Raw genomic sequence first — 15,759 nt, forward strand, 5'->3', positions numbered from 1 at the left:
GTCATGAACCACGAGAAATTTACGAGAATCTACTATACTTTTGGTTAACGACACGTTAAAAATGCACAAAGACTTGAGAGAGTCGGAGAGATATATAGATATTAATACTCAATATTTGTAACAGTTTTCGAATATATAACTAGATTATTTTGGTCGCGTCTGGCTGTGTAAATATAACAAAAATTTCTGACTCGTTACAGAGGGGAAAACGGAATAAAACCCTGAGGAGGGCTTCAAAAGTTTTTACCAAGTTCAATCTTTTTCATCAGTGTCATGGTGTGGTGAAGAATAGAATCCAAGATTCCGGCCACCTAAACAAAAGCAAAAACACAGTCATATGATAATACATTAATGAACTGTAACATGAAGAATAGGCTTCTCACTTCTTTACTAACCGTGAAGACACCACCGATAATAGCGCATACGTTGGTGATGAAATGGGAGAAGGACTTGGAGTTTTCTGTTATAAGAACCTGCAAACAAACAAAGAAAAAGATGAGCAGAGTGTAACTTCGACCCACCGTACCAATCCGAAACTGTGTAACACATATAAGGCAACAAAAGGGATAATGATGCCTACCTGCATCGGTGAGAGCTCAAAGTGAAACTTGGCGACTGGTAAATAGTAACTTTGAGCAACACTGCTATGTGCTGTGTACTCATACTCTTCAATCATAACCTGTCCATTGCTTTTCACTACCTCTGTCTTTACTATTTGAAGATAATGCTCGATCTGTCCATGGAGAACAACACCTTAAAGCATGATTAGACGATTTAAATAGTAGTTATTGAGTTTCTACAAACTTACAGTAACATTAGGGCCGAGATCACGTTGGTTTATGAAGGGACGTCCGTCCAAACGGTCATGGTTTCGGCCTAGATAAGGTGATAAGCGCTTTAGCTCAGAAAATTTCTGAGGCAAAATCCTCCGCCCAAATGATAGATGGTTAACAACATGGGACATATTCATCTGAGAAGTATCAAAGGAATGAGATCCCGAACGAGCTGAAACCATCAAGTTGCCTGGAACCTGCAAAAACCATAGGGTAGTAACTGTTAAAGTGTTTAAGTGATCTAAAAGGCAGACAGAGAAAGAAATAGTATTCTCCCAATTAAATGCTTACTTTCTTTACACGCATGTATCCTTCAATTCTACATCCTCCAGTAGAAGGTGCCTTTTTTAGAGTTCTCGATGAATTGTCTGATTTGTCCTCCAGTGCTAGATGATGGGGCTCTATATGGATAGGTTCAACCAGACTCACCATCATCTATAGGAGAAGGTAAAATATTCAGAAACAAGCTACAAATGAAGCGAACAGCGACTCTTGTCTTACTTTCCTAAGGGACACGGAAAAGAAGTTGAAAAGAAACTACCTTCACTAAGCTTTCCGTATCACGATCTCCATAGTAGGATTCATGATCGTGGTGTGCATTGTCATCCCTATTAAGCAGATGAAAGAAAAATGGAGAGAATTAATTTAGGAGAATCGAGCAATTGATGGTCATGCATTATATGAACAAGTGAACTCGAAGTCCAGTTCTCTTACTTCAAATCACTGCCTTTGCGGAAAATGCGAATAGATGGATACCCTTGTATGTGATTCCTGGATATTATTTGCAGAGAAAATTATGAGCATACCTTAAAGCTGGTATAAGTTTCCAGAGAATGCATTATGCTATAGCTAATGAAATCCTAAGGAAATCTCCGAACCTATGTATGGTATGCCTTTCTTTGGTTCTGACCATAACTTTCTGTTGAAGAGGTGCATGTAATTTTTTAACTTAAACAAAAAGTATCTATACGAAGCCAATACAAAAGTTGAAGTAACTGACTATTCCTTCCTCTAGTAATAAATTAAAAATGCATCTTAGACCTTAGTTAAAGAGAAATGAGTTAAGAGTCTTAGAGACATCTCAGATATTCCACATTGTCACCAATGCATTACTGGCTAATACTAGCCCACCCTCCTGAACACTTTTTTTGCTCATATTCAAATGATGTATTCGGTGGAAAGGAGTCTAATAGCTATTCTTGGTTATATTATGCATACTGAAGAAGCTATGGATAGTACTTTTTGCACTGTATAGTTAAGTTTTCATAGCTTAAGATGGAAAGCCAGATAAAATATGAAAGGATATACCTCCGACAGAGATCAGCTTCTTGGGTGCAGTCAACTTTTGCCACGAGAACACGTCCGTCCATTTCTGGATCATATCTACCAAAAACAAGAAAGTTACGAGGAAAAATACTTTTACAGAATCTTTATGGAAAGAGAGTATAATGGCATACCTCTCTTTTATTTGTTTTGCTGCCTTCTCCCATGATGGTTTCTGAAAATGGAGACAAGTTATAGGCTTCGCATAAAGATCAGCAAAAATACCTATTTACAGTAGATAAAGTGCCACCAGATACTAATCTACTATATAAGTTAGATATTCAACATCAAGTTGATCCTTATACAATTCTAGTCTTTCTATGAGGAAATTCTTACGACTTCAGAGTTCAGCCAAGGAGAATTCTCAGGAAAGATTGACTAGGTTACCGTAAATTGCACTGTTAGCGCGTCTTAGGCACCATACATGTAAAATTTCTTCTAGTAGGAACACTAATATAATCCTTGCCAAAAGGCAGCAAAATATGGTTCTGGCTGAAAACTATGCTGTGACATCTAGAATATAGGAGACATAGACAGCAGATAAGGGAATTACCAGGAGATTACACCAATAGCACCAGGGAGCAAAGAAATTAACAACCAAGATTGGAAATCTGCAAAATGTATGCTTCATATGTTGTCACCAGAACAGTACGTACTAGGAATAGATTCGTAGTATTTTTGTATCTATGTATGAAATGCACAATACAGTCTTAAAATCCTTACTGATGTGTAACAGTGTCAAAGTTGCGCCCAGTAAGTGATACCGAATCTTCAGCTACTTCTTCACCAGTTTCATCTCCATGATTAATGAGCGATAAAACTTCCCCAGCGTGAAACTCAGAACCAGTGGGTCTCATATTTGAATCAATAGAAAACTTCCGAATTGTCTTTGTTACATTTAGCCTGTTCTGAAAACCAAAGTTAGCAAAATCAGGAGAGGGAACAACCAAAAATTTCAAGCGACCAAATGGATAAATGTTCAAAAAGAATAACACTCTTTTCAAAATTTGACCATTTCGGATTCCTTCAAGAATATATTGTAAGCCAAACTTTTTGGACGCACATAGCAGATAATTAAATACTTTCAGAAACAAAGATTTCTCAAGAGCAAAAGAAAAAGACAGAGATTGAAATGAATTAACGATGAAACCAAACTTACAGTTCCTAATACGTCGCTGACATCCAGAGATGCAAATTCACATGAAAGTGACGGAAAGCTGCCAAAAAATAGAATCTGTATCTGGTTAGCAATCAGATAGATGCTGAATTTTGCATAACTTTGACTGGCCCGCACATATGGCATTTCTGAAGAGATAAGGTATGCTATGCACTCAACAAAGAACGGAAGTATAAAATGAAATAACGTTCTAGCATACAGTAGGGTAACACTTATACACTCTTTTAACTTGTTAAAATATTAATACTATGTTGATAAACAAAACTGAGTATAATGTACCTTATGTTAAAATCTAAGCGCAAGAAGTCTCCATCCGAGCTCCTGTCAACAATAACCGATGTCGAAGTGCTGACTGCCAAATAATTATTTAATTCCTGTAAAACGAATTCGCAAAGTTAAAACAGCATTCATATTTCCTACAGATACAAACTGAGCAGTTTACGAAATTGGCAATGAAATGAAACCATTAAACAGCAGTGACGTTAGTCTCTAACATAACAACACCACAACAATCGCCATAAAATGTCATAAGTCAGTAAGTCCAGTGAGCTTGAAACTTACCATTCCAAATAAAAATAGCATAGAGAGTGCTGCTACAATGGACAGTCCAGCACCAGACAGAGTCGCCTCTGTCAAATCCCTCGGGATTTTCCTGCAAACAGGGAAATTCAAAAGAATATATAAACCAAGTTTATACAATTATCGCCCAGAATCACAAATCTCAGTATCTCTCCAACTCTGAAACATTTTCCCCAAAAATTTAAAACTTAGCAACAAAGCCGAAATCGAAGTGACTAAAGAAAACATCTTAAACCCCAGATACTATAAACACTTGTTAACAGTCCAATTTCAGTAAGAGATCAAATGAAAAATTTGACAATGCATATACAAAACCTACAGCTTCAGGATCGAGTGTCCTCGACTAAACCCTATCACTAATCAGCAACGAAATCCACAAAATGCAGATGCTCCCCAAGAAATATTCCCAATAAACTATCAATTTAGATTATGTCACCGCCGTAGATCGAGAAAATTCGAAGTCTACAAAACAGGAGGAAGCTAAGCTGGAGAAATCTGGGAAGCGAATACAAAAATGGTGAAACAGAAACAAACCTGTAGAAATCAACGGATTTGATCTTGCTAGTGGAGACCATCTTCTTCGGATTACGAGTCAACTGGGAATCAAACAAGAGCTGCTTGGCTACTTCTATAAGCTTCGAGGACGAAGCACCTCCCGTGTGATTTTTTTTTATTATCTTCAGCGTTCAGATTTGAAACTCCTCCCCCAACCTAATAAATTACAACACTAGCCCCCTCTGCTTTGACTTGTTTCGCATTTGACCCAAATAGTTTTATCGAAACAAGTTAGTACCCTTCTCAGTTCTCACTTGTTACAATCAAACCCATTTTATCAGATACTTGGTGTAAAGTGAAGGTGTACATGAATGTTTTAGACCAATACACAAGTTTGAAAATATAATGGATATTTTTAGAAGTTTACAACCTTATTGTTATTGTTGTTATCTGTCTCTGCTTGGTTACCATTTCTGCGAGGATCATTGCATTGATCAATCGTGCAATATCTTTGACCATTTTTTGTTTTTGGTTAAATAAGATATGAATGTAAAAAACACTAGCTAAGTTAAAGAACAAAACAGTCTAAAGTTCTAATAACATCAAACGTTCTATAGAACATTCTTATTTATAGGATACATTGATAAAATTTGTTCTCTTCTTAACCTTTTGATCCAAACTTCTGGATTCCCCACCAGAAGCAAGAACTAACAAGCTACATAAAAGAAATATCACTGTGTGAAACTGAAAGAAATCTTTTGTTGTTTAAACTTCGAGATACTTGATGGCAGTCTGAACATCCTTGTCGCCTCTCCCACTAAAATTTAAGACCACTCTGGTTCCATCAGGTAAAGTCGGACAAAGCTTCTCGAGATGAGCCAACGCGTGCGATGTCTCCAATGCTGGGATTATTCCCTCCAACCGAGACACTCTCTTGAACGCTACATGGGGAGATTAAGAATACACGAATGCAAGTTCTCATGAGATGTGAAAGAAACATATAAAGTATGACAAATGATGTGCCGGTTAAGTACCTTCTAAGGCTTCTTCATCTGTAACGCTATAGTATTCAGCCCGTCCCATGTCTTTAAGGAAACTATGCTCAGGTCCGACTCCAGGGTAGTCCAATCTGATTACTTAACTTTTACTCCTTAGATAAAGGTGACAGACATAAACATGGCTTAAAACAAGATTTGAACAGAGAGAAATCTCTTACCCGGCACTGATGGAGTGTGGTTCGATGATTTGGCCATCATCATCTTGCAGCAAGTAACTCATAGCTCCGTGGAGTACACCAACATCTCCTTTTGTCAATGTGGCAGCATGTTTGCCGCTGTCCAATCCAAATCCAGCGGCTTCCACACCAATCATTCGAATCTCTGTGTCATCGACAAATTCATGGAAGAGTCCCATAGCATTAGAACCCCCACCAACACAAGCAACCAAAACATCAGGCTTCCCACCCCATTTCTCCATCGCTTGTCTCCTTGTCTCTTTACCAATCACGGCATGAAAGTCTCTGACCATCATAGGATAAGGATGAGGACCCGCAACAGATCCCAATATGTAATGTGTAGTCTCCACATTTGTCACCCAATCCCTTATAGCTTCGGATGTTGCATCCTTTAAAGTCGCTGTTCCAGAGTGGACTCCCCTTACCTACAAGCACCAGAATTAGATAACCAACACTTCAAAAGCATTGCGACTTTTACAAGATTTACGCATAGAATTCAAATCACCTCAGCACCTAGAAGACGTATCCTGAACACATTAAGAGCTTGTCTCTCCATATCTTGAGCACCCATGTAGATAATGCACTGCAAACCAAAACGTGCACAGACAGTAGCTGTGGCTACACCATGCTGACCAGCCCCTGTCTCAGCGATAATCCGTTTCTTTCCTAGACGTTTGGCGAGAAGAGCCTGAGCCACAGCGTTGTTGATCTTGTGAGCACCGGTGTGGTTCAAGTCTTCTCTTTTCAGGTATATGAGAGGCCCTTCACCGTTTTCTCTGCGGTAATGCTCAGTAAGCCTCTCAGCGAAGTAAAGCGGACTCTCCCGACCAACGTAGTCTTTCAAGATCTCTGCCAATTCTTTCTACAGTTGCATCAAACATTTAAATCAGACATTTCCATAATCACATCACATCAACAAAGAGGCGTTGTATTGACAATAACATCCACAAAACAATTTCGAATTGAGCCTAATTTACCTGAAAATCTTGGTCGGTGGCGAGAGAATAGAAAGCGGTTTCGAGTTCAGAGAGGGCGTGCATTAGAGTTTCAGGGACGTATTTCCCGCCGAACTTACCGAACCGACCGAACGAATCGGGTCGTTGCCACAGGCGAGAATCAGATCTAGTGGCATCCGTCATGAGAATAGATGGGTCCTTGGCGATGGTGCAGGAGACGGAGAACGAAGAAGAGGAGCGTGAGCGAGACGATGGCAGAGGCGTAAATAGAGGGAGTTTGGAGGGCGATCTCAGATGATGGGTCGATTCGGAAGAAGCTGAAACGGATGGTCTGAAAGTAGCAGCAGCGGTGCCTGTTGCGGTGGCCATTAGTGTGAGAATACTATCTTTTTATCTATTTCTCAAAGACAAAAAAAAAAAAAAAAAAAAGATATGTTTTGCTGACAATAATCTTGAAAGTGAGGGATTTGGTTATAAAACACACACACAAAACAAAAATAGAGGAGGAAATCAGTACCACGTTAACTTGTTTGCGAACAAGGGAAAAATCAAAATATTTAAAGAGGAGGTTTGGTGAGAGAACGGGGGCGGTGTAATTTTGGGGGTTGGATGTGTTTATCACATGCCTAATTTTAGTGTCATCTACTATCTCTTTACTTTTTTGGTAAACCTCTATGTATTGTAGTCGGCTTTGGACAAAGACGACGTTATCATTCTTCTGAAAGGACACTTTTTAAAAACGATTAAGGTTTGAAGTTTGAACTAGTCGTAGGCTCATAGCGGACGGATAAAGAAAAGTCGTAGCGGACATAACTTATTATTCCCTGTTTGAACTTTGAACTAAACTGTTATATATTTTGGAGTACGATTTTGAATCCGATAATAACTTTTTCTTCACAAGTCACAACAATGGTTTATTAAAATAGGTTGCATCGATTTTTGTTGTTGTTGTTGTGTGTGTGTCTTTATATAACGAACGGATTAATCTGCTCTCCGCTCTTCTTTTATTTAAATCTTTCAAAACTTAATAGTCTTGTTTTTTTGCCAAGACTAATAGTGTTGTCCTCATTTTCAGTTTCTTGTTTCAATGTTCTTGCCAAGACTAATAGTCTTGGTATATCGAATTTTCACCTTATATCATTGGGTAGTAACTCGTTAATGTACCCATTTTTTTTTGTTTTTTTGGGTTCACGTGAATACAACGGAGTGGACATTGAATAAGTCACATACACCAACATTATGAGTAGATATTGTAGTTTCTTCTTTCATATCGTCCTTATTAAGAAAACATTCTATGATGCATACCTGAATAAATAATCTCACTTAAAAAAAACATATATATATTTCAACCAAAGTAAAACAAAACGAGAATGTTGATATCGAAGATAACCAGTGGCTTAAAGTGATCATAACAAAGAACCGTGACTTCAATGTCCCATACAAACAAAGAACCGTGACTAATGGATGATGGATCATGAAGCAAGAAATATTCTCTTTAGTCTACTTAAATATTTTTTCTTTTAATCTGCAAAGACCTTGAAAAATTTCGCAAGGTCCTTGATGGTATGTTCTTTTACCTCCTTCGAGTATAAACTCTGTTTCATGCCCTTTAAGTATTTATGTCATTAGGGAAATGCACGTTATACCATGCGAAATTCCTTCAAGCATTCGTTATAGTGCTCGTATGTTATTAATTTAAGCCGATACGTCATGTTCTTGTATATACTTAAAGTTACGTGAACAAAACATATCACACAACCACAATCCATATTGTAGAGCATGGTTTCTAATCAGTGTTATTGCATGTCTCTCAGGTATGAAAATGTTCTAACTTGTTTTTGCCTGGATTTTTATATTATGACAAGTCTCACAACCAAATTGTAAACAAAATTAATCACAGATGAATCCCGTAACTATGAGTTTGAACAAAGCATTCCGATATACGAATTTGGAATCCGTAGCAATCACAATCAGCCAATCAATTAAAAGACATTACACAATGGTTAAATAGAAAAAAAAAAAACCCCACTAAAAATATTTCCAGATACTGTATTTGTAAATTTTAACGTTATATTCATTATTTTATAGTATTAAAAATTTTGAAAAAAATTGAAAAAGTTAATACATTCAGATAAAAAAAATAAGCGACACATTTCTAATTTCTTTAATTTCTTCATCGCAGTATCTTTTAACAGTTACACTTTCGAGTGTCAGATCTCGTCGTCTTTATTCTCCGAATCCATCACTCTTCTTCTCCGATTCATCCCAATCTCTTCGTCGGAGATTTCAAAATGAGCACACCCACTACCACCTCCGGTTCGGCGGCGAAACCGACTAGACCAGCGAGGTCGTCGTCGTCGTCGTCGAGTGTGGCAGCTAGGTCATCCTCCAATTCCGGTTCCCTCACTTCTTTCCAAGCAATGGTGGAGCTGAAGCAAAAGATCCTCACCTCTATCTCTAAACTCGCCGATCGAGATACATACCAGATCGCCGTCGAAGATCTCGAGAAAACTATCCAGTCTCTCACTCCCGAAACCCTACCGATGTTTCTTAATTGTCTCTACGATTCGTGCTCCGATCCGAAACCTGCTGTTAAAAAAGAGTGTCTCCATCTTCTCTCGTACGTTTGTAGTCTCCATTGCGATTCCACGGCTGCGCATCTCACTAAAATCATCGCTCAGGTAGTGAAAAGGTTGAAGGATTCTGATTCTGGAGTTAGGGATGCTTGTAGAGATACGATTGGTGCGTTGTCTGGGATTTATCTCAAGGGGAAAGAAGAAGGGACCAATAATAATAATACTACTGGTACAGCTTCATCGGCTGTGGGTTTATTCGTTAAGCCATTGTTTGAGGCAATGGGAGAGCAAAACAAAGTTGTACAATCTGGAGCTGCTATCTGTATGGCTAGGATGGTGGAGTCTGCTGCTAGTCCTCCAATTACTTCTTTCCAAAAGCTATGCCCTAGGATCTGCAAGCTTTTGAGCAATTCTAGTTTCTTGGCTAAGGCTTCTCTTTTGCCTGTTGTTTCAAGTCTCTCTCAGGTTTGCACGTAACCCTTTTAATCTCCTTTTCATGTTTTAGAGAATGCGCACTATGTTTGTTGTGGTGAATGGAAGATTATGTCGAAATTAGTGTCAGTCAGTATGTAGAACACAAAGCTTTTAGTCCACATATCAGAAGCTTTAGTCCATAGATCAATGTCTTGAGGTTTAGTCTTAATCCGACTTCTAGATGTTGATGAAGTTTATCTTGTTGTTGTGGTTTTGATTAGGGCTTATAAGTTTCAGTGAAATTTAAGGGGTTTAGGCATTTTTCTTTTTATTTCTGGTAGTTCATTGCTAGTTTCTTCAATTGTTAAACTTGTCTATTAAAATGAGAAGTAAAGAGCAATAAATTTGGTCCAGGTGGGAGCCATTGCGCCTCAGAGCTTGGAGTCATTGCTAGAAAGTATCCATGATTGCCTTGGAAGTACAGATTGGGTGACACGAAAGGCTGCAGCTGAGACATTGACTGCATTGGCGTCACATTCAAGCGGATTAGTTAAGGAAAAAACAGATTCCACTATTACCGTGCTTGAGACCTGTCGGTTTGACAAGGTAGCTATCTTTTCTTCTCCAATTAATCTGAGGTTGAACTATGAACAAATCAAATTCCACTATCACCGTGACACGTCATTTTTACAAGGTAGTCTAAAGTGGCTCTGTTATGAAGGAATGTTGAACCTCATTAGTTCTTCAATTCCTTGGTAATGCCATCTGCTGCTCAAGTCATATCTGGTAGTAGTTGATAGTGCTTTTGGTCCTTTCTCATCATTTGCTATGCTGATGAACCGTTTACAAAAGTAGCTTGGATTTCTCGCGAAGCCTTCCCTTTTTATTTTTTATAATGGTTACATATCTCAAGTAATTAGTCATCTATAACTTTTGTTTCACTTCTAAGCTTTGAAATGGATTTTGTAAACGATGGAGAGTTTCACATTCATCAAAACGTTATTAGTTTGGACATGTAAATATTCTTCCCTAGGCAGTTTAATGATGGTATTTTCTTCGACAGATCAAACCTGTCAGGGAAAGTGTGACAGAGGCGCTGCAGTTATGGAAGAAGATTTCTGGAAAATATGTCGATGGTGCTCCAGATGAGTCAAAACATTCATCTGGTGAGCAGCTTGGATCAGAGAAGAACGGGGATAAAAGGTCTAATCTAGCAGATCTAATGAAAAAGGAGGCATCCGATGGTTCCACACTTTCACCAGACTCTGCTGCTAAAGGAAAAGGAGGTCTTCCTGCAGCAGTACTGTTGAAGAAGAAAGCACCTGTCTTAAGTGACAAAGATTTTAATCCTGAATTTTTCCAGAGACTAGAAAGAAGGCAATCCGTGGAAGTAGTAGTCCCTCGTAGATGTAAAAACAACGATGAGGAAGAATCAGGACTCGATGATCTCAACGCCTTGGGATCTTCAAATCGCTTCAAGAACATCCAAGCAGATGATAAACAGGTAAAAGGTAGGTTTGATGGGAACGGATCTCAGGCGGGGACATCTGGTGATGATAAGGCTGGTGTTGTAAATGGAAAAGAGACACCTGGAAATCACGCTGCTGTCTCCAATACTGATAAGCAATCTGAAGGATCCTTCACAAGTAATAGAGGAAATTGGTCAGCCATCCAGAGGCAGTTGTTGCAGCTAGAGAGACAACAGACAAATCTTATGAACATGCTCCAAGAGTTTATTGGTGGCTCACATGATAGTATGGTGACCTTAGAGGGCAGGGTAAGAGCTTTAGAGAGGATTATCGAAGACATGGCAAGAGATCTTTCAATATCATCAGGTCGCAGGGGTAATCTCACAGCTGGATTTGGCAAATATAATAGCTTTGCTAACTATCCAACTGGAAAGTATAATGGCCGAGCTCCTGGAGACAGAGGCTCACAACCGGATGGAGCTATGAGGGGAAGGATGTGGAATTCTGACATGGGGGATGACTGGTACATGCCTCCACATGCTGCTTCCAGAAATGGACAAGCCAGGCCAAGAAGATCACCTCGGTCAGAGCAATATGAGAATGAGCACATGGTGAATGGCAGGAGAGGTTGGGATAACAAAGCAGCTGGAACTATTAGATTTGGTGAAGGCCCTTCAGCAAGAAGTGTGTGGCAAGCATCAAAGGATGAAGCTACGCTTGAAGCTATCAGAGTAGCCGGCGAGGATGGTGCAGTCCCTCGTCCAAACCGAGTGGCGGTTGCCCCTGAAGCTGAAGCCATGGGAGATGATGAAAACGAAGGGCAGGAACGTGACCCGATATGGGCTTCATGGAGTAATGCAATGCACTCACTCCGTGTTGGCGACATTGATGCTGCTTATGCAGAAGTCCTTTGCGCTGGTGACCAGCACTTGATCATCAAGCTGGTGGACAGGACGGGACCTTCTCTCGACCAGATGTCAAATGAGATTGCAAATGAAGCTCTAAATTTCATCGCTCAGTTTCTGCTGGATCATAATCTCTACGACATCTGCTTATCTTGGATTCAACAGGTAGATCCTTTACAGTAAAATGGCTTCCAAGAATCACATCACATTGATGTTTGGTCTTAAGTCTTAACCTTCCTCTCTCTCTTTTGTTTTTTTGATCGCCATTTTGCAGCTGCTGGAATTGCTTTTACAAGACGGTGCAGACACGTTTGGAGTTCCAATGGAATTGAAGACAGAAATCTTGTACAACTTACAAGATGCATGCTCGACGATGGATCCACCTGAAGACTGGGAAGGCCCTGCGCCGGAACAGCTTGTGGTGCAGTTGGCATCAGTTTGGGAAATCGATCTCCAACAGTTCGACAAGTAAACATAAGCTTGTGAACAGAGCTTAACTTCAGTACCGTTGTTGTTCATAATTTTCGTACAGACATGATTCGACATCTAGAGTTTGATTTTCTTCGAAGAGTAAAAAAAAAAAAACCAGTAAAAGATGACTTTTGAATTGATCAAATATTGCTATGTATTTGAGTCTAATTATCAATTAGGGCCAAAGGCAAAAAAAAAATATAGTAGGAGTACAAAAAAAAGAGAGATAATCTTTATCTAACTATCAGTTAGGGTGTTTTTATCTTGAGAAACAGTATAAATTTTAATTTCCATCAATTTCCATCAATTTCGTAAAGAGATAACAAAAATATATTAAGGTTAGGGGTGTTAGTCGGGCTCTTCCGGTCCAAAATCCGTAAAGCCCGCACATGTTTGAGTCCGGCCCGACCTGACCAGAAATATTTCCGAACCTATATTTCAAAACCTGAGCCCAGTCCTAATAGGCTTAGAGGACTTTTCGGGCTTTTCTAGGCTTATCTTACAGATCAAAAATTCAAATTTATAAGCCTTAAAAGTAGTGAATAAATATGCACTGCAAAAACAAAACAAATCAATCAAAATTTTAGTAACTCATCTATATTCACTACAACCAAAAGAAAAAGTTTAAAACTAAATAATTTTTTTATACTTTAACCAAATAAAACAATATATAATTCATATAAAATATCATAGATAAAAAATTTAAAAGTATTAAGTAAGGTTATTAAGTAAATATGAAAACTAGGATTAGAGTTTTAAATTTTATTTACAATAATCAAATATTGCAATCAAACAAAAATGTTAACAAAAAAGTACAAATATATTTGTTAGAGGGATTTTTGGGCTGATTCGAGCCATGCCGGATTAAGCCTGAAGAACCTAATAGCCTGAACAGGCTGAGCCCAAAAAACCCGATTTTTTCTGGACATACATATTTAAGTCGGAGCCCGATATTTTTCAGGACCGGGCCGGACCATCTCACGGACTTTGACCCTAATTGACATGCCTAATTAAGGTACTACACTACTAGGCTATTTATCAACCTATCATTCTCTCTCGATTGCTTCTTCTTCTTCGATCATCAATTGGAGGGAGTTCCTTCTTCGAAGAAAGGTTTGTGTCGATCTTGGATCAGAACTAGAGTTAGAACGATTGATAATTGCAATTTATACATCAAAGTTATCTCTGTAATGTTGATCTGAATTCTTAGATCGCAAGTTATTTCTGCAATAGACCACTTAGGCTTCACTTTTGTTGATATATCTGTCTAAGAGATCCCTTCAGAGATTCTGAGTCTGACATAAGTTAATATTCAACACTTCTTGGAATTTATTTTTAAAAAACCTTAGTATAGAATTGTAGTGAATTGGTTTGAAAATTTTCTTATTCTTTTGCAGTTGCAGGCATAAGAAAAGGAAGGAGTTTATTATAGTCTGTCTCTATGGCTACAGATCTGATCAGCAATCTCCCCGATGATGTTCTCGGAAAAATCCTGTCTTTTGTTCCGACAAAGGTTGCTGCTTCAACGTCGGTTCTGTCCAAGAGGTGGAGGAACCTGCTTCCTCTTGTAGACACCCTTGACTTTGATGAATCGATGCTTTTCTATCCCAACAAAAAAGTGGGAAACGTAAAAGCAACAAATCCTCATAGTCGTCTTCGCCGTCGACATCGTTTCTCTGATTTCGTTGACAAGACACTTGCTCTGTTAAGCAATTCTCCTCGCATCAAGAAATGTTCTCTGATATGTGACTACGAAGAGGACGAATCTCGCATCAACCGTTGGATCCGCACTGTGCTAGACCGCGGCTGCTTGGAGCTGAACTTAGCGTCACGCTGTCGTATCTGTATAGATTCTCAACTTTTCACAAGCAATACACTGGTTAAACTCACCATTTCCGAAGGATTTCATCCTCAAGGCAGTCTTCCTCTTGACGGTTTGTTTTTCCCCGCGCTCAAGACACTTACTCTCCTCTCAGTATCGTTTACAACTCTTGACATGCATAAGTTTTTCATCCATGGCTGCCCTGCGCTAGAGGAAATATTCATAGATGTTTGGATGCTATACTTGTCAAGTCCAAATGTCAAGCGAGTTACCATCACTAGTGATTTCGATGACAAATTCCATCTTCGTAGCATTAAGCTTGAGACACCTAGTCTTCTCTACCTTGACTACTCTAGTTATGTCGCGGGTGTTCATTATGTTGTTTTGGATTCGCTTGTCGAAGCTAGACTGGATATCCGATTATATGAGAAATATGAGGATGATGATGGTCCATTGTGGAGTTCATTTAATGGAAACGTTACGAGTCTGCTTGAGGGGATCAGAACCATTAAGAGCCTTCACTTGTCTCGTTATTCTCTCGAGGTCAGTTTTCTTGTTACTTCTTCTTTTGAGTCTTCACATGCAGGAGAGCCAGTCTAATGCTAGCTAGCAAGGTCTCTCACTTGGTAATATTGGCTTGGCTTATACATATCAGGTGTTTTACTTTTGTTGTAATAAAATGCCGCTGTTCGACGATCTTGTTTATTTATCTATCGAAAGTGACGAGGATATAGGCTGGCAAGTAATGCCAATCCTGCTGGAAAGCTCCCCAAATCTACAAACTTTAGTCATCAAGGTATCATCTATTTTATAGAAATTAATCAAGCAAACATCATATATTTCATTGTTGTTGCTATACATGTCAAACGGTGGTGTGCGCGTGTTGTTTGTGATTTTCAGGGTCTTGTGCACAAAGTTACAGATTGGTGTGGAGACGCGTGCGCTTGCATCCGTATGAAGGACATGGAGTTAGAATGTATTTTGTCTATTTGTCGAGTGAAGGTGCTCGAGATTTCAGGGTACGCAGGAAGTTTTAGAGAGCTGAAACAGATGAGGCATTTCTTGGGGAAGTTGGAATGTCTTGAAACTGTGAAAATTAGCGTTGAAGAGGACAGCAAGAACCTTAAATACTTGCAAGCTAATGTAATGGCTCTCCCTAGGGTCTCATCAAAATGCAAGATTCAGTTCACCTGATTGTTTTTGTTTTTTTCTTGGCTTTTAGCCCTATCTATCACCTATGGGTTTTTTTTTCTCTTCTTCTTTTCCAAAACTGATTAGACAATGGATCCATAATCATAGATTTTCTTATCTATTATAAATAAAAGTTATGCTTTTGTTTTATAAATGCATTGTCTCTAAGGGCTATCGACCAAATTATGATGGTTTCAGTTTCAGCTGCTTTTTTCCTATAGTATTTAATTTTTCCAAATTATAATGCATTGTCTTCGTTATCATCAAAGTAATGGATCCACCATTTTAGTACGTTGGACCTTAAAAAAAGATGA

The 15,759-nt window shown here is 38.8% G+C and overlaps 4 protein-coding genes across 6 annotated transcripts; 2 read left to right on the plus strand and 2 right to left on the minus strand.

The window, feature by feature from the left end:
• Positions 1–73: 73 nt before the first annotated feature.
• Positions 74–4,797, minus strand: LOC104722219 (protein disulfide-isomerase 5-4). 2 transcript variants are annotated; one of them, XM_087474501.1, is made up of 15 exons: positions 4,447–4,797; positions 3,895–3,985; positions 3,613–3,707; positions 3,316–3,373; positions 2,880–3,064; positions 2,710–2,767; positions 2,291–2,331; positions 2,142–2,216; positions 1,548–1,604; positions 1,375–1,441; positions 1,125–1,268; positions 809–1,030; positions 581–733; positions 396–473; positions 74–311 (listed from the first exon to the last, which is right to left on the minus strand). In XM_087474501.1, exons 1-15 carry the CDS (start codon positions 4,485–4,487, stop codon positions 234–236), a joined length of 1,443 nt encoding a protein of 480 aa, XP_087330627.1. In that variant the 5' UTR covers positions 4,488–4,797; the 3' UTR covers positions 74–233. The 2 variants fall into 2 exon arrangements, with proteins under 2 accessions (XP_087330627.1, XP_087330626.1); XM_087474500.1 differs by having other exon boundaries at positions 384–473; positions 4,447–4,746.
• Positions 4,798–4,975: 178 nt separating this feature from the next.
• On the minus strand, positions 4,976–7,325 carry LOC104722221 (tryptophan synthase beta chain 2, chloroplastic). 2 transcript variants are annotated; one of them, XM_087474502.1, is made up of 6 exons: positions 7,115–7,325; positions 6,619–6,950; positions 6,147–6,503; positions 5,624–6,066; positions 5,442–5,536; positions 4,976–5,348 (listed from the first exon to the last, which is right to left on the minus strand). In XM_087474502.1, the coding sequence occupies exons 2-6, from the start codon at positions 6,778–6,780 to the stop codon at positions 5,173–5,175; spliced, it is 1,233 nt and encodes a 410-aa protein (XP_087330628.1). In that variant the 5' UTR covers positions 6,781–6,950; positions 7,115–7,325; the 3' UTR covers positions 4,976–5,172. The 2 variants fall into 2 exon arrangements, with proteins under 2 accessions (XP_087330628.1, XP_010438660.1); XM_010440358.3 differs by lacking the exon at positions 7,115–7,325 and having other exon boundaries at positions 6,619–7,096.
• Positions 7,326–8,646: 1,321 nt separating this feature from the next.
• Positions 8,647–12,577, plus strand: LOC104722222 (microtubule-associated protein TORTIFOLIA1). The gene is made up of 4 exons (XM_087474499.1): positions 8,647–9,638; positions 10,002–10,193; positions 10,651–12,126; positions 12,236–12,577. The coding sequence occupies exons 1-4, from the start codon at positions 8,889–8,891 to the stop codon at positions 12,431–12,433; spliced, it is 2,616 nt and encodes an 871-aa protein (XP_087330625.1). The 5' UTR covers positions 8,647–8,888; the 3' UTR covers positions 12,434–12,577.
• Positions 12,578–13,417: 840 nt separating this feature from the next.
• LOC104727723 (F-box protein At4g27050-like) lies at positions 13,418–15,599 on the plus strand. Its single transcript, XM_010446801.3, has 4 exons — positions 13,418–13,545; positions 13,830–14,797; positions 14,910–15,050; positions 15,155–15,599. The coding sequence occupies exons 2-4, from the start codon at positions 13,874–13,876 to the stop codon at positions 15,446–15,448; spliced, it is 1,359 nt and encodes a 452-aa protein (XP_010445103.2). The 5' UTR covers positions 13,418–13,545; positions 13,830–13,873; the 3' UTR covers positions 15,449–15,599.
• Positions 15,600–15,759: the final 160 nt, after the last annotated feature.

The sequence above is a fragment of the Camelina sativa genome, chromosome 11, assembly GCF_030686135.1.
Source record: "Camelina sativa cultivar CO46 ecotype springtype chromosome 11, ASM3068613v1".
In the NCBI taxonomy this organism is placed as follows: Eukaryota; Viridiplantae; Streptophyta; class Magnoliopsida; order Brassicales; family Brassicaceae; genus Camelina; species Camelina sativa.